This window comes from Ammodytes marinus (assembly GCF_949987685.1).
Source record: "Ammodytes marinus genome assembly, chromosome: 4".
In the NCBI taxonomy this organism is placed as follows: Eukaryota; Metazoa; Chordata; class Actinopteri; order Uranoscopiformes; family Ammodytidae; genus Ammodytes; species Ammodytes marinus.
This window is the reverse complement of record NC_137233.1, coordinates 15,458,272-15,476,400: the sequence shown is the minus strand read 5'-3', so window position 1 is coordinate 15,476,400 and position 18,129 is coordinate 15,458,272. Positions and strand designations below refer to the sequence as shown.

Below are 18,129 nucleotides of genomic sequence, written 5' to 3'. Positions count from 1 at the left end.
TAGCCTACCTGGGAGGACAGGTCGGCCCACACTGTCTGGACCTCGTCCTGGACCGTGACAGACTTGACTCCGGACAGAATCACATTCTTGGCTATCTCAACTCCAAGTCCCCGCATGCCTGCAATGAGGACGTTGGCTTTGCCCATCCGGTGCATGGCGTCATGGCCCAGAACATACCTGTACAGGTAAAAGGACAAGTAGACCCGATATGACAGCAACCCGTAGCCCACTGTTATTTTGCCGTCATTAATGTGCAGGGAATAGCTACTTACAGCTGTCTGGAGTAGAATCCTTCGTCGATTCGACCGGCTTCGGACATGTTGCACTTGCGGTTAACTCCAATATGACCAGACTCAATTGAGGGAACAGCAGGACGACCTTGACAGTTATAGCTAGGAACAGAATATAGACCGGCAGTGGCCAATGGCTTTATAAAAGTATTTCACTTTCGTTTAAAAACCAATTCACTTTCGTTTTAGAGGAATATTTGCAAGGCACTGTCGTTCTGATATGGGATAGTTCCTGTCTTGGCCTCAAGAGGGCGATTTAGGACAAATACACTCAAACCTCCTACTGCTCCTCAGAAAATCTACACCATTTCAGTCTGTTTTTCTTCAAGTGGGCTGGAAGAAGGAACTGAAAGATATGAGTGCGAGGGGTAGGCTACAAAAGTGAATTTATTCGAGAATTTTGAAGAACTCAAATCTCAAGGGTTTCATTTATTTATAATAATTTACCTTGTTACTAAGTGAGTTCAACTGAATATCTGACCTTTCTGAGACCCCGTTTCCATTTGTCTTTCATGTGGTTTGTGTCATCGGATCACATGTGGATAGCTCTAACTACAGGTGGAAACACTCTCAAGACGCATTGAAGACGTTTTGAGATCGGATCACAAAAACCACATTCGGAGGTGGTTTATGTCGCTTGTGTCGCGTGTGTCCGCATTCAAATAATAGTGGAAACAGCTATGTGACTCTTGTCCACATTAGGGACCTCCTACTCAACTGCCTGAGCGGAAATACGAAGAAAATGCTTCACTGGCGGCTGCAACTAAAGGTTTTAGTGTGCGCCCAGTTAAAAGTATTGCAAATGACAAGCTATCTGTCCTCTGTTTTCATTTAACCGAGTAAAACTGTGATAACACGGAAGTCGCTGATTTTTTTTTCTGGCGCCCTGCAAGCTGCAGGCATGTGGAGCGCTAACTTCCTATTCTTATCTGCTTCAAAATAAAGGTCAACTCGCGCTTGGCTAGTAACAGGCTTTTAATGTGAAGGTGTACAGGAAATGTTCTATTTGCACAAGGAATAACTTAACTGCATTAATATAGAAATCCATGGACTGGTGGCGGTGACAAGAGTTTATCAGAGGCAGACGTTAGAATATCCACACAGCGAGCACACATCTTTCACCAGCCAAAGTGGCGTGATAACTTACTCGCCTAAGAGTTTTTACTTTTATATACTATCTATGATATTTCCCGCATTTGGCGAGTGTTAATGTAGAGCCCTCTAAGCAGTGTTGTGCATCGCTCCTCCTTGTCTAAACGAGACAGTAATTATCTCGTCAACCTAGACTGGTAATTATCTTTGCATGCAATGCATTTTAATAGCAAATGCGATTAAAACTGTGGCACTGTACAGCCCTGTATGTTTACTTGTTTGAACCCCACCGGTTAAAAACAGCAATGCAAACGGAAATTATGTAGGCCTACGTGTTGATTTAAATACAGCGCGGGTAGGCTAAATGGAATCGGATCACATAGACAATTAAAGAAGTCACATTTGAAAATACAAGTGGGAACACACGGACTGAGAGCTGGCCACCTTAGATCGGATTACCAAAGTCAGATGTTAAAGACAAGTGGAAACGGGGTCTGACACAATGGATTAATAAAGTTTATTTTACACTAGAAAATTGTGTTCACACTCATCTGCTTATTTTCTGTTTTTAGATTAAATCTTTGAGACATCACATCTAGTCGTGAAGCCAATATGAAGCCAATCATACTACAATATACACTTACGTATAAATAAAGGTTGAATACATTTATTCAACCCTTATTTATATGCAAGAGATCATTAAGGGGTGACCCTCATTTACAATGACGTTGAGTTGAGGAACACACATGGGTTGTGAAATATACTGTAACTCATGCTACACTGAGAACAGTAGGCTACTTTCACTGAAGTAGCAGACATCTTGTAGAAACTATACACACTTCAGTATACTGTTGACACAAAACATACGCCTGTGTACCATGTAACCATGTAAAGCAAAGTGCTAGCCTATAGCCTAAATAAAAATGTGTTTACTTACTTGCATGCCTGGAGGGGATCTTTTAAAATGTCCATGGTGACTAAAACATACACCCAAGTATTGCTTAATGTGTCTGTCATTCGTTTTAACAATCTCAGCGTAGCGTTAACAAAAAACTTCAAGAAGAAATCACTTCCCGCTTAGGAGTGACCAGAAAGAATTCATGTATCAAGTAGAGGTTACAAAGATGACAAACCATTAAGTTAATTGTGGTGTGTACATGAGTAACAGACAACCACCAAGACACCTAGACCTAAAATAAAAAATAAAATAAAAACAGTAAATTTTCAAAACATAAATAACTAGTAATGAATGAACACATTTAAAAACATCAGACAAAGTGTGAGCTGTTGATACAATTTATTGGACAACACTAATCCATGTAAGGTCATTTAAAATGTGCTTTTTTCTTCTTTTTACTGTAGTTATATATCAAAATGATTTCTTATTGACTTGTTCTGCTATGGGATATAATTACTGTATAAAGCCAATAAAAACAAAGCAGATTTTTTAAATATGATTTTAGGCTTTGACTTGTGAGAAGCAAACCATTTTGGGGCAGCTTATCGTAAAACCTCTCCTGGGAATCTGGTACTCCCAACTTTATAACAACATGAAATATTCCTTGTATGGACCTTATCTAAATCTATTTTCCACTGCCATGTATTTTCGCTGTCTCAAGGACTGGATGTGACGTTATTAACACTGTTGTTTTGGACAGCTTGTTTGATTAGTCCCTCGATATCTAAGCCCTCCATAAGTGCTCAGACCAGAACAGTTTCTCATATAGCCTTGCATATTTCTGTTTCAGTTTGCCTCTGTTGTAAGCTATACCTATTCAATATTTCTGTGTAACATCAAGACAAACCAATGCCGGATCGTTGTGGTCAGAGGTTTGGGAACAGTGACACCTTGAGGAATGACACTCTGAAGTGCACTTTCCTTAGGAGGAATATAACGCAGACTTTTTCAAACAGCCTGTGATTACTGAACTTTGGATTCAGTGGTAGATGTTTAACTTTTGGATAACACTTCTTTATGTGAATGATAGCTTTTCTATTAGGACATTGTATGATGCTGAATAGCCTAATTTATTGGAGTTACACAATATCCTACAAAGACACCTATAGGCCTAAGTGTGCCTTCATGTTAGTGTTTTTATGTAGGCCTAGGCTACTATCCGACTATCCATTGAAGGTCACGTTATAGGAGGTGACTAGAGAATGAATAGTACATGCTTTTCATAGCTTCCTGACTGGAGTTGTCTACATTTGAAGAATAACTTAATTCCTCATCTGAAAGCAATGCGTTTTTGGCAAAGATCCCACAGGCGTGGATGGAACAGACGTTTTTTTTCTTCTTTTTTTAAATAGCCTAGATAAGCTTTTTCCTGTATATTTGACCCAGTGACGCCTTAATGGAAACAAGTCATAGTATATATGATATATGACTCTTAAGAGAACGGAAACGATGAGGGTATTTTAAACGTGGTCAGATTTCGCAACTATTTCATACTTCCTTGTTGCGGGCGCGGCATTATAGGACAGCTCCCACTTGAGGTAGACTACATCAAAGTCAAGTACGTCAGAATGACGATAGCATTTCCAGTATTCAACTTTCAAAATAAGTCTTAGCTTTCACACTCAAGAAACAGGTTGCAGTGTTCCCCGATAGGCACTAAAAAAAGAAGGTTGGAATTGTTGAATGAAGGAAGTGATAGGCTATTACAATTTGCGTTGAGAAAGTGAGAAAGGCAATCAAACAAAACATTACAACAAATAATATAGGCTAGGTCCTGCACCGATTTGTATGAATGGGCTAATCAGAAGCATGAGTGCCAGGTTGGTTCTGCTAAATTTCAAGAATGTTTAAATTAAAAGTAGAATTTACTAAACAAACTTAAACGTATATGTTAGCTTAATATGTGAACTATAAGTTAATGCAATATAGGCCAATGTCTTGAATTGTTTACATATTATTATCATAAATATTATGTTTAGGCTTGTAATTGTAGGCTATATAAATACAATTGAATGTATAAGCTATTGAATGTCATTACTATCATCACTATCGTTTTTTCAACAGGGTCATTTTACATCATGTGAATTTCCCCTCTTTGTACCTATTAAAAAAGTGTAATCTTTTGTTGCTGTTTTGGTTGACTCACACTGAATGAAGATCAAATCAACAGTTGACCATAAATAAAATTAGAAACTTAATATTTGATGAGGCATTGAAGATTTGTTGAAAGCACTAGAAGTGATTTGAATCATATTCATCGTCACTCACTTTAAGGACTTTGTCCTGGGGAGCCTTTATTTTGAAGGGGAGTGTTAGGTCCCGTATGCCTCTAGACTGTATGTTAACTCCACGGCTTTATTAAGTTCAGTATCCGTGCATAACTCCGTGCTAGTGGGACTAGGTGCTGTCAGGTGAGTGCGCTACTGCAGGTCATTGAGCGGAGCTTCACCAACACAGGACATTACTCTTAAAGAATTCCATTTTTGAGACTGTAGTACAAATCAGGGTTGACCCATTTCCAAAGCGAGGTAAGAGGATATTTTTTTAAATGTTTTTCTTCATATGGAGTTTGTCTGGAGTAGGCCTATAGTTATTGGTCCAGGAGTTAATGAATGACTGGACTAACTTTCCTTATAAATCTCAGCTTATTGCGCATTTCCTGCACAAGATAACATTGTAGAAGTTATTATCAAATTATCCTAACTATTGTCATTTTGACTTAAATGTTCTGACTTTATGGAGAGTTTTGTGTTTACATATAAAGTAAATTGCCCATTGGTGAAATACAATATAACTACTGAATAATTTGCTTTATATGATTGAGTATTCATTCAGTTATTATTATTATTATTAATATTATTATTATTATTATTATTATTATTATTATTATTATTATTATTATTATTATTATTATTATTATTATTATTATTATTATTATTATAATAATAATAATTATTATTATTATTATTAATAAATATCATCTTTTTTTACTGTGTATGGCTCTGGAGGACTAAACATTTCAGGGGTTGCTTGCTTCACATGTTGCAGCAAGTCATGTCTTGCCCATGGCAGCTTTCATCTAGACTCAACCGACTTGTTATTTTTCAGTTGTATAGCTCATTAAGTTACACAGCCATGCCATACTTGTGCATATCCAATCCAAATGATCTCAATAGATGCACCATTTAGAAGAAAAACAATATGTATGCTTTTTTTAAAACAGCAGCTACTTACCGTAATAACAAGGTTAGGGGAGGAAACTGCAGCTTTTGCTTTTTTCCTCTTTCTTCAGTTATCTGTTGAATGTAAAACGTCTTGTGGTATTACTCTTGTCTCTTAAATCTAAGCATTCCTCCTCTGTTTTCCTTCTCAGAGCTCCTGCCGGCTCTCCAGAATGTTCTCTGTGAGGAAAGTTTCTTATAGGTAACACTCAATCACGGTGGACTGTGACGTGGAGATGGTCACTTGGGCCGCCTTGTTGACAGTATGCATATGGATACAAACACAAACTGCCTCGGGACAGCACACATGTGCTTCTGCTCCACGCAGGCGGCCGGATTTCTCTGTAAAATACTCCCTCCCCCACTTCCAAACAGACAAACCAATACAGAACATAGAAGTCAACTTGGAGTCGGGTCAGCCAGAGGTGTATGTCGCATGCCAGAATATAATAAAGGCAGTGGACTCTTCAATGGAAACATTATGGGAGATGAAAACTGGACCTGTTGGCAGTCCTGACTGTGAAACCTGTCAGCTGTGTGACATAGAAACGGATCCTGGGGAGTCGGTGGATACTGACAACCAGGTCCTGCTTTTGGATCCTTTTGGATGGCCCCTCCTTTTGTACGTCTGTGGGAGTACTCAGCATGGGATTTGTTTCTCCGTTGAAGTTGAATCACCAAAGCCAAAGTGTTTACACAAAAAAGGGCAAAACTCTACAACCGACTGTCCAGACTGTCTGGCCAGCCCGCTTGGCACCAAAGTCACCATCGTTAAACAGGGAACGATATCGCTCTTCTTTGTAGCGGCCTCTGTCGACGACAAAGTGACACAGAGGTATCCGAGGAGGTCGATATCAGCGGTGAGGCCTCTTTCAACTGAGGACGGCTTTCATATGGTGATGAATGGGCTGACGGTGCTCCCTGGTCTACGGGACTCTTACAAGATTGATTACATCTACAGCTTCTCCACAAAGGACTATGTCTACTTCCTGTCCCTGCAGAGGGAAAACCCATTTGACAGCAATTCAACTTTTCAGACTCGTCTGGGACGGCTGCCGATAGGAATCCCTGAGGTGTGGATGTACAGGGAGGTGGTGCTGGAGTGCATGTACAACCCAAAGCGCAGGAGGAGACGGAGGGATGGTTTCAGGAACATTGTGTATAACGGGCTACAGGCAGCACACTTCGGGCGAGCCGGGAAGGACCTGGCTGAGGAGCTGAGGGTGAGCGAGACGGAAGACATTCTGTATGGGGTGTTTGCAGAGGTGAAGGAGTATGGCCGACCTAAAAGAATCTCGGCCCTGTGTGCCTTCCCTCTCTCCAAAGTGAACGAAGAGATCGATTTTGGCGTGGAGGCCTGCTGCAAGTCGGGGTCAGAGCAGCTATCCAGAGGTCTGTTTCACTTCCAGGCACGCGAGAAGTGCCCACATGAAGTGAGTAACTGTTTTTCTTCTTTTTTTATGTTTGTGTGTGTGTGTTTGTGCCAGGCTGTCATCAGAGCAGAGGAACAGTACAAAGGTCGTCCCTATGCCCAGACAGGAAGTGACCTATCCAGACAAACATTGTGTAATGAATGAAGTCAACTGAGTGAGCAGATGTGGTTTATCATTAAGCTTATATTCTTTTTCTATTGTCTTGAGAAACATTGATAGTATTGTGTTCATGTACTGCAGTTAGTACATGAAGGGAATCTTATTGACTGGAATAGTGCATGCGTGTTGTTGCAACTCTGATGAAGGTGTGTGAGAGAGTAGGGCAAAAATGGGAGAACTGGGAGGGGTGGATGAGTCAGTAGTGGGACCTGCACATTACCACACCATCCCTCTGCTCTGTTAAGTTTCAGTCTCCCTTCAGTGAAAAGGCCGACAACTGTTTATGGTTCCGAGCTTTGATACGAAACTGTTTCATCAGATATGTATTTTAAGATACAACACGGCTGGATGATCGCGCTGGAATGACTTCTTCCATTTGCTGCAACATTTAATGTTGAAGTATTGTGTCCCCTCATGGTCCCCTTTGTTGATACGCCACCAGAGGAAAATGGTACTGGAAGATATGGATGCCTTGTTAGGTTAAATCCTAACACAACACGCAGAGCTCAATTTCATAACACCTTTCATTGAATTGAGCGTTTGGCTGTGGTTCTCCACAAAATAATAAAGGTGTGGTCTGTTTCCTTTTATGGAGTTCAAACTGTGTCCTCTGAGCTCTCATAGCCATGTGTACACCTATAGGAATGCGTGCCAACAAACACAAGTTATAAATCCGGCTGATAAAAGGAGGAATTTCAAGGGGAGGGACAGTGTTGGACTGTGCCTGGCCTTTTTTTTCTTTATAAAACATGTTTTCAGGCATTATTTGATAGATGTAGATAGACAGGAAACAGAGAGGAGAGGGGGAAGATATGCAGCAAAGGGTCCAGGCCAAATTTAAACCTGGGACCGCTGCAACAAGGACTAAGCCTTAATGGCATGTGCCTGGGCCCTGGCTTATACGTTGGAAATAATATTGAAGATTGTAGGGGTAGACAAAAAAATATTCACCATTTTGCTTAATAATTTATAGTTGTCATAGCAAGGCTATAAGCGTTAGGTACTCCCTGAGTTCAAGTGAAGTATTTCTAGCATTGGGATGTGTGTACAATAATGTATTCAAGCTTGAAACGGTGAAAACAAAGTGACTGAAAAGATCAAATGATGTTGGAAATGGGGCATTCAAACTGTGGTAAGCAAACAGGGGCATGCTGGGGCAGGCCAGCTCAATTGACTTGCAGTGGAATGTTTACCATATACTGCATTCAACATAGCCTCTTTCTTCTTTAGAATAATTACCTTTTATTTCAACAAAGTAACCCATGCTCAGCCAACTGTCCAGTCCAGACACATCTGTCACCTGCTGTTGTGTGATGTGTGTTTGGAAGCACGTAAAGTCCAGTTTCATTAGCGGACAATCTGCTCCAAGGAACAGTCACAAAGTCAACATGTGAAGCCGGAGTTACTGCTGTTTTATGACTTTGTTCCTCTCGTAGCTTGTTGCTATGACTGGAGGCCAGACTAGAGCACTTCCTCCCTCAGTGGATTAATTAAGATTATCTCTTTTTCTATCATCTCTCTCTTTTTATAGAATATGTGCTTCGAGGGAGACAGAGCCACATGCTTTAGATTTCAATCTCACCTATGTGAATCCTTGTTGCTGACTAAGCGCTCACGCATGTGTTCTGTATGTGTGTTTCTCCTCCTTGTACAGAGCTCCTTAGGTAGTGATGTTTGCAGTTTAAAACCCACTCTGGTGTCAAAGCCGTACCACAGACTAGACCTCTTCAACAGGAAAATGAGAGATGTCCTCTTCACTGCCATCCTGGTTACAACCATTGGGAATCACACGCTGGGCCACTTTGGCACTTCAGATGGACGGATACTGCAGGTAGCCATATGACTGAAAAAAGGATAAAAAAGTATAAACTTAGGGTTAGGGGTGCTCATGGGTGTGTCATTTAGACCAAAAATATAAGTTTTCCTGCTAATTTTTCAAACATTATTTCAAATTAGCAAGTTAAAAATGTGTATCCATTCACTGTCAGAAGCATGTGAAAATAAGACTCACAAAGATCTAAGTCCTTCATAGCTTCTCTTTTTCTCGTGGTTCAGGTGATTCTTTCCCTGTCCAATACTATTGTTTTTGCAAACTACTCTCTGGGAGCGACTGAGGTGTCCAGAACAGCAGCTGTGTACTCAAAGGAGTCCCTTCTCTTTGTGGCTGGAAATAAGGTATACATTTTATGATATCTACTGCACGTACTGCTTATTTTTTTAAAAGAGACAGGGGCACAACAGACACACAAATATGTATGGAGAACGGGTTCGAGGGTGGGAGTTGCCAAATCCAAGCCCCACACCCCATGCACTTTAATCACATCATAAAATAAACACTGATACATCTTAACGATAGTACATATACTACAAGTACTCAATCCTTCATTTGTATTGTTTAGTGACACTGCAGAGCCATGGTTAGCGTGTAAATAATGTCAAGAAGGTAGGCAGGAATACATAGATTATACAAGTATAATCTATGTATTCCTGCCTACCATTTGACAGTTTTTCTCTCTTTACAATTGGCTTGCCCCACCCTCCCCCTTTCCTCTCTCCCTTAAATCCAGATGTTTAGGGTGCCCTCTGCAGGACCAGGGTGTGCACATTTCACGACGTGCCCCATGTGTTTGATGGCTCCACGCTTCATGAACTGTAGCTGGTGTTCGGGAATCTGCTCCAGGCATCATGAGTGTGCCTCGGAATGGAACGCCTCTTGCGCGCCTGTCATAACCGAGGTACGTAGGTTCGCTGGTGCTAGTTGTTACTGATTAGCCAATGCATGAAGTTTAAACACCAAGTGAGTCATAAAGTCCCATTCATCAGACTGATTGTACTGAGACACTGATTGCTAATCTGGATGACAAACCCTTTACACTCCGCTCCAGTTTTACCCTAAAACGGCACCTGCTGGGGCTGAGACCGAAGTGACACTGTGCGGCCGGGACTTTCAGTCTCCACTCCGACCGGCCATCATCAGTGGCAAAACCCACATCATCACAGTGGGCTCCGGGACTTCGTGTATCGTTGTGCCAGAGAAAAGCAATAGTGAAATGTGAGTTAGCATATGTGCAGCACACACGCAATTCATTGAATAAGCATTTATTTGTTTAAATGAATTAATATACAGAATTTTCAAACTCAAGATATCTACACAGAATACATACATACAAGACACATCACTGCTTGTGTCCTTAATACAGGTTAGTGTGCAAGATTCAGGAAAAAGCGCCAAACAACAACCTCACCATCAGCCTGGACGTGCACGAGGGGGAAGTGGAGGGCCAGTACTCAATCGAAGGCACAGCTCAGGCGTCGGGCTTCTCTTTTGTGGTGAGAATGCAAACTCTTATGACATTGGAATCTTTTGAAAAATGACTTCTGCACGTGTTCTGTGTGTAATGTAACACTGTTAAAGGCCTACTTCACCGGTTTGAATATGAAGGTGTATTGAATTCTGAGATCCTATGTAGTATAAATGTGCAAAAAAAAAAAAAATCAGTTCATCCTAGCCTGAGAAAAGGCAGAAAGAGTGTTTTTTTTAACCCTATATTAATCTTACTGTGACATCACAGTAAGATAAATATAGGGTTAAAAAAAAATTACTTTGTAAATATTACTGTGATGTCACAGTAGGAGAAATCACAGTAATATTTACAAAGTAAGGTTTTTTTTTAACCCTATATTTATCTTACTGTGATGTCACAGTAAGATTAATATAGGGTTAAAAAAAACACTCTTTCGGCCTTTTCTCAGGCTAGGATGAACCAATTTCAATTTTTTTTGCACATTTATACTACATAGGATCTCAGAATTCAATACACCTTCATATTTAAACCGGTGAAGTAGGCCTTTAAGTCATCAAATATTTCACCCTTTTTTTTCTTATCAGGTGCCTAGCATAAATGATATCAGGCCTGACTATGGACCAGTGTTTGGAGGAACATCGGTTACACTGACAGGCAGATATCTTAGTTGTGGGTCACAGAGAGAGGTCTTCTTTGATGACAAGAAGTGCAACTTTGAAAGGTGGGAAACACAGAGGACTACTTATATATTGCTATCACTTAACTACAGTCTACTACAGCACATATCATTTCACTGTATTAAGTTCCCTTTTACATACATGGTGGTTATAAGTATTGTTCATACTTGGTAACTGTGATCTCTGTTCTTTTCAGTTTAAAGGGAGTTGGGAATGTTTCCTCTATCGTCTGCCGCACAACAGCAGCAGCAGCTGTGGGGAAGGTTCCTGTGAATGTCTACATCAACAACTTTCAAGTGACGACCAATAAGATGTTCCTCTTCAAGAAAAACCCTGTTATAACCTCTGTTAAACCTAACTGCAGTTTTAAAAGGTAGGACACTGATCCCAGTCTGCTCTGTATCTCAAAATGGACTGATATTACTCTGAAAAATACATTCCACCACTTCATCATAATAAGACGAAGAAATGTCATTGTTATTATTCACATGCTCATTTGCATATGTGTCATACAGTGGTTCTAAGATGGTGATAGAAGGTCAGAATCTGGACTCGGCGCACCAAACTGTGGTCCAGTACACTTCCAAAAATGGGAAAACTTTTCAACAAGTAAGTAACATATTTGATTTTATCCGTGTTTAAAATTAAACGACTGGGTTGAACTACTTACATTCTATTTCTATTCTGACCAAGTTGTCATACATGTGGGTGCAAAAAAACCACATTCAAATACAATAATTTGACATTAACATTTAAACTAAAGAGCGGTTGTGAAGGCAAGCCAGCTATCCGTTAGCTGAACTCTGTTTTTCTATGATGGCAAACTATTACAATGGTTTTGATATCAAACGCTGTTTCACTTAAGGTCTGCAACGGCACAGCAAATGCCACACATATGGAGTGCTGGGCCCCTGTGTTTTCTGAGGAAATGCCTGATGATAAGTCTGACACAGGAGAGATCTCTATTCACATGGATGGAAAAAGTGACCTCTGGAAGAGACGTTTTGACTACCATCCCGATGCCAAAGTTATCCCCTTTGAAAATGATGACAAAGTGTTATTTCTGAAACCAGGAGACACAGAGGTTTCACTGCATGTACGTTTACACAAGAGCATTCTTCAGTGTATTACAAAACACCAATGACTACCTCTTGTCTTTTAACATTTCTACTTTTCTTTCCCCCACATATGATACAGCATAGCAAACTGATTACGGTGGATGTGTGTATGGAGATCATAATGACTATTGGGGGTGAGAATTGCAAAGCCAAGGTGCTGTTAAATGAGCTGACCTGCAGGATTCCTAAAGGGATGGTTATTCCCAGTGAGGGATTGCCTGTCAGGGTGAGAGAGTTTGCTTTGAAATCATCCAACACAAACTATATCACTACCAGGAAAAATTGATACCACATTAAATGTATATACACTAGTAATCTTGTGCCTTGCTGTAGGTGTTTGTGAATGGGGAAGTCTATGACGTGGGTACAGTACTGAACGATGACAACCACAAGACAGTGATTGCGGGCATTGTGCTGGGCATCTTCGCTGCATTGGTAGTTGGCGCTCTACTTGCACTGTTTGTGATGATCCATTTGAGGAAAAAAAAGAGAGGTGAGAAAAATCAGCTATTTCTTGAGTCCAATTCTTGTAATTTTGCTAATAATTTGTAAACATGAGTTCTACATTTCAATTCCTAATTCTGCAATATTTTCTGTTTACTATCTACTCAACCAACTGTGAGTTTTTCCCACCACTTTAGTGATCTTTTATGAATCGATTTTCTAAATCACATTCTCCTTTCAGCCAACATAGAGAATCGTTTATCAACGATGCTTTCACGGAACCGCATCGGCAGCGGCCACAATATCTCCCCGACAGGTGATTACAGACGAGGTGAGGCATTCAAATTCATTCATTAATGAATCCATATGAAATGCTAAGCACTGCCTCTATCTATTAATTCCCTTCCCTTGTCTTCATCCCGTACACCTTACCCTAGAAAGTGTAACCTTTAATAATATGTCAGATGTACAGTATAAATCATCGTAGAGTTTTACTGAGACCGCTAGATAAATAGTTAAATGTGAAACATCATGCCACAAATTGTTGTTTTTCTAATGTTTTTCCTTGTGAAAGAAATGACACCAAAGTCAATGGCAATGGGATAAGGAACAAACTGACTAGTAAAAGGTCAAACGATCATACATTGTAATCATTAGATGGTCATATTAGATTATAAAATGGAATATTAGATGTTCCCCACCTAAGCAATTATTAAGATTGTATGTTGTTATCCCATTCAACCAACCCTTACATAGAAACAAAAAAAATAATTTGTATGTACGTAAGTGAAGAATTTGTGAATTTAACAACCAACCAAAACACATATTGCATAGTCTACTTGGTAAGGGTAGCAACAAGAGATCAAATTGCCTTTAATTTACGACAGCCTCATGGTATGGCCCTATTTTGTGTTTTCTCCTGTCTGTTATAGTCGATCTGACCAGTCAAACATCAGGTTCAGGAGGAACGGCCTTCCAGGGTTTATTGTATGCTGCCAGCTCTGATCATCTGTCCATTCCTTTAATGCCTCGGGATACCATCTCAATGGTCAGTCTAAGTTCTGAACTTCTTGAAGAGGTCAAAGATGTCCTTATCCCTGCTGATATGCTCCGAATTGAGGATAACCAGGTTATCGGCAAAGGTAGGCCTTTCGTCTTCTATAATCTTTGTTTTCTTTCGTTCTTTCCTTCAAAGGTTTTTTTTGCACACAGTAAACAAAACAATCCTATTTTTCTTCTTGTGCAGGCCACTTTGGAACAGTGTATCATGGATATCTGATAGACAGCAACAAGCACGAGACGCACTGTGCTGTTAAATCACTCAACAGTATGTGAATGTATATTTTATTATTGATCTCAGCCTTATTGGAGCTGGTGGCTGTTGGAGCAGTCTGTATGACAGTATTTTGTAATTACAGGGATCACAGATTTGGGTGAGGTGGACCAGTTCCTCAGAGAGGGCATCATCATGAAAGGTTTCCACCACCCGAACATACTGTCTCTGCTGGGCATCATGCTGCCCAAAGAAGGACTCCCTCTGGTTGTTCTACCATATATGAAGCATGGGGATGTGCGTCATTTCATCCGCTCTGAGAAAAGGGTAAATGACGCAATAAAACTTAATGGAGTTGAGTTCAGAGTGTCTAGAGTTTGTGTAAACTCTGTTTTATACTTCTCTGTCCTCAACAGAACCCAACAGTGAAAGACCTGATAGGCTTTGGGCTTCAGGTTGCTGAAGGGATGGAGTATTTAGCCCGGAAAAAGTTTGTCCATAGAGACCTGGCTGCACGTAACTGCATGTGAGTGTGATTACTGGCCCTTGACGTGTCAGTGGAGAAGCTCTGTCACACCTCAGTGGGCCAATGAACTGTCTATACCGGGAAGCCGACACATCATCTAAGCCTCAATGATGCCACCAAAAAAATAAAATATTTTGTAAAATTCTAGACATTTAAAAAAAAATCTGTTAAAATAAGAGTGTCCATCTGAAGGTGTCTTGGTGGTATTGTTTTTGTTGTTGTCCTAGAACTGTTAATTTGCCTCTGCACATTTAAGAAATAGTTAGACATTTTGGGAAAACACTTTCACATTTCACCTGTGCACAGCAAATCTCCAAAGGGAACATCCCTGCTCTTTAACAGTGATTTTCCTAACTGGTGTCAAGTAAAGTTTGCCTTGTTACACCTCCATTGTAGGAAGCTATGTTCAATGTAATCAATATCTTAAGATGCCTTCTCGTTTCAGGCTGGATGAAAACTTCACAGTAAAGGTGGCCGACTTTGGCATGGCAAGGGACATCTATGACAAGGAATATTACAGCATTCAAGATCACAAACGGGTGAAGCTGCCTGTGAAGTGGATGGCCATCGAGAGCCTGCAAACACAAAAGTTCACTATTAAGTCTGATGTGGTGAGTCTACTTCATCCAGCCAGCCTAAATATGCTTGTTACAACTATGGTGTATGCATCCTAAATCTTTTTTTGTATTTTTTTTTACCAGTGGTCATATGGCATTTTACTGTGGGAGCTGTTGACCAGAGGTGCCAGCCCATATCCAAATGTGGACCCCTATGACATCACACACTACTTGTTGAAGGGGCGTCGCCTACCCCAGCCACAGTTTTGCCCTGACACTCTGTAAGAATCATACACGTTCTCTCATTCATAACCACATAATGACATAACACAACTGCTTCACGATTTTATCATTTAGTCTTCTTCAGGTTTACTCAGTTCCCTGTAAATAAGTTATTTTTAAGCTCACAATGGCTGTTGTTCAATAGTTCACTTACCTGCTTACATATGTTACTCACATACTTAATCATTCACTCATTAAGATATTTATTCATTCCGCAGCTTTGCTATCATGCTGACATGTTGGGACCCGGAGCCTGAGAGCAGACCCAGCTTCCATAGCCTGGTGGCAGATGTACAACACATCCTGTCCTGTCTGGAAGGAGAGCACTACATCAATCTGAAGGTGAACTATGTCAACCTGGACCAGCCCAGGCCTTACCCCTCCCTGACTGGATCTGCAGACGAGGCTGAGGCCTCAGACTATGACACAGACGACCATGCTGCCAGCTGAGGGTGCAGAGACTCAGGATCAGGACAAATGTTGGAAAGCATACAAGAAAAGAGACAGGTGATCATAGCCACAAACCTGAAGACATAGAAGGTTGTTTTGCTACTGATTTAAAGGATACTGTAGGTATTATGAACTCTTATCAGAGCTGATTTGTAGCAAAATGAAAGACAGCATGCAGATGGAAGTAATATTTTCTTTTTTCAAACATCTGAAGCACAAGTGTGAATGAGACATAATGAATGTAAAATGTGCTTTTGTTTGTGGAATAGGATATACACAGGACTCTGTCGCTGTTATATAGATATATTTCTCAAAACCATTGCCTTGACATGGGGGTCTATAAATGCTGACATGTGCTCAGGGGTCCAGCTTTTTACATATTTTAGACACATTCTTTGTGCTATGTAGCAAGAAAGAATGTATATGAGTGGCCGTGGACATGCGAAGCCGTTGCACTGAACGCAGAATATCTACTCAGATTTGGAGCCGCTGATACTCAAAAGCTCTGCACCCACTGAATTATACAGTGAGCTGTCTGTGCTGTTCCGAAATGAACTGGGGCTAAGAAAACGCATCCAGTACCTGTCGTCATCACTAGAGGGCAACCAATGCATCCTTTCTAAAGCAGAATTCTGTGTACTGCTGCAGTGATGCTTTGCACTACAGCAGACAACAGCTCAACAAAAAAGCACAACTATATTTGTCTGAACCGCAGAACAAACTCACTCTCACAACTCAATCAACGTAGCGTAATAATCCGATAATACTGCACAATCGGCTTGTTTTCCTTCATGTAATTAAAATGATTTTCACAGCAAATTTGGACTGAAAATGACATGCTTGTGAACCAAAATTAAAATAGGTGGTAATAGATTTGATTTAGGTATAATTGACCATAGTGGCATTTTCCCTCCTTCCATCCAAGACTGAACCTGTTATTATCTTTTTCCTCTATGTTGCACTGTTAAGAGTGTTTTTGTACAGCCAAATGGTTGATTGTGCATGCAGGCGTGTCAACAAATTAAATGTCTCCCTCCCTTTGCTTGTTTTTCCTAGACTTATCCTGTGAAAAAAGATGGACAGTTTGACTTAAGACTAACGTGTTTTTTCTTAAAAAAAATTCTGGTACTCTGATAAAAAAAATACTCATCACTACAATAAAAGAAGGTACAGAATGTATCTTGTATCAGACAAAGGTCTGAGGCAGTGCGGCTCTTGTTCCCTGCCTGGTGGATGAGAGAAAGAAAATGAATCCTTAGAGGTACAAATTGTGCCAGCTCAACCAGAATAAAAACTGCATGATTCTGCCTAATCTGTATCTGGCATTTGTATTAATATTCTATGAATATTTATGTAAAAAAAAAATATATATATATACTATATATATATAATTGGATTATCCTTTCCTATCAGGTACTGATTGAAGAGTTGGCAGTAATAATGTCAAGCTCTGTTTGTGTTCACAGAGAGGAACATGGTTTTAAATTGAGGCGAGGTTTGCAGCTAAAGACAAAATTATGGATAGTTTTTTTTTGTGTGAGCCACCATCGCATTTAGGATTTACCTTTCGTTTAAATTATGCAGAAGTAAACTTAGGATGTAATGTGTTAAATGATTTCTTCAGGTCAGTTTTTTTTCAGTTTAAGTATTTGTTTTATAAAAGAGACATTTGTTCCTCTGTTTTGACCATGAATCTGCTTTCTTATAGTTTTGCTTTGGGTTTGATTTTATTTATAATGGTAAGAGTGTTTTCATTGAGGGGGGAATAAAGCTCGCTCAGTCATCTAAACAGGTGTGACTTCAAATTAAACATTGTTGACGTTATAAACTCCACTTGTTGCTCATTGAAACAAAAAGGACTGATGACCAAATTATTCAATATATATATAATCTGATCACTTGGGTTTGAAAAAATCTCACTTCTTTATTTCTTTAAAGAGGACCTATGATGCTTTTTGACTTTTATGACCTATAAACGTTGTTATGATGATTCATAGTCATGCTTAACCATACTAAATTATCAAATAATGACTTACATGCATTTCGACGTATTCCCTGCTGACCGTCTGGGGTGTCTGTTCAGAGCACTAAACACTATTCTAGCCAGTCGAGAAGTCACGTCTTCAAAGCGGTCTACCCTTTCATAATTTGTGACGTCGCAAAAAAATGTGTGAAGTCACCACGCGGATGTTTCCATGTATGGTAATGCTGTCACTTCCCTGTTCGCGTCTGCCTCGCGCCCTTATAGGTCCATGCTCGCGCTTCCCGCCACTGAAAGTGTTCCGGAAGGAAGGTAACCAATCACAACGGAGTGGGGTTTGCAGGAGGGGGGCGGGGAGGGGAG

The 18,129-nt window shown here is 40.2% G+C and overlaps 2 protein-coding genes across 2 annotated transcripts in view; one reads left to right on the top strand and one right to left on the bottom strand.

Moving 5' to 3' along the window:
- The window catches only part of uba7 (ubiquitin-like modifier activating enzyme 7), a 40,899-nt gene extending 39,800 nt beyond the window's left edge, over nucleotides 1-1,099 (bottom strand). Inside the window, exons 1-2 of the mRNA XM_080026481.1 lie at nucleotides 273-1,099; nucleotides 9-177 (exon numbers count right to left, since the gene is read on the bottom strand). Coding sequence (XP_079882607.1) covers nucleotides 9-177; nucleotides 273-319 — 216 coding nt within the window. The 5' untranslated portion in view covers nucleotides 320-1,099. The remainder of the gene's footprint in view (nucleotides 1-8; nucleotides 178-272) is intronic.
- A 3,624-nt stretch (nucleotides 1,100-4,723) lies between these two features.
- Nucleotides 4,724-17,574, top strand: LOC307249649 (macrophage-stimulating protein receptor-like). Its single transcript, XM_080026479.1, has 21 exons — nucleotides 4,724-4,868; nucleotides 5,714-6,994; nucleotides 8,808-8,984; nucleotides 9,209-9,328; nucleotides 9,721-9,888; nucleotides 10,039-10,205; nucleotides 10,354-10,483; nucleotides 11,043-11,179; nucleotides 11,332-11,508; nucleotides 11,651-11,744; nucleotides 12,001-12,231; nucleotides 12,333-12,479; nucleotides 12,587-12,746; nucleotides 12,939-13,028; nucleotides 13,630-13,839; nucleotides 13,944-14,024; nucleotides 14,116-14,297; nucleotides 14,387-14,496; nucleotides 14,942-15,107; nucleotides 15,198-15,334; nucleotides 15,554-17,574. Exons 2-21 carry the CDS (start codon nucleotides 5,798-5,800, stop codon nucleotides 15,783-15,785), a joined length of 4,113 nt encoding a protein of 1,370 aa, XP_079882605.1. The 5' UTR covers nucleotides 4,724-4,868; nucleotides 5,714-5,797; the 3' UTR covers nucleotides 15,786-17,574.
- Nucleotides 17,575-18,129: the final 555 nt, after the last annotated feature.

Excerpts from the sequence above, each read along its gene's own strand:
- LOC307249649 (XM_080026479.1), top strand. The coding sequence starts at position 5,798 with ATGGTCACTTGGGCCGCCTTGTTGACAGTATGCATATGGATACAAACA. Across the intron at positions 9,329-9,720 it reads TCTTTGTGGCTGGAAATAAG|ATGTTTAGGGTGCCCTCTGC; the intron begins GTATACATTTTA and ends CCTTAAATCCAG. Across the intron at positions 15,335-15,553 it reads CAGTTTTGCCCTGACACTCT|CTTTGCTATCATGCTGACAT; the intron begins GTAAGAATCATA and ends TTCATTCCGCAG.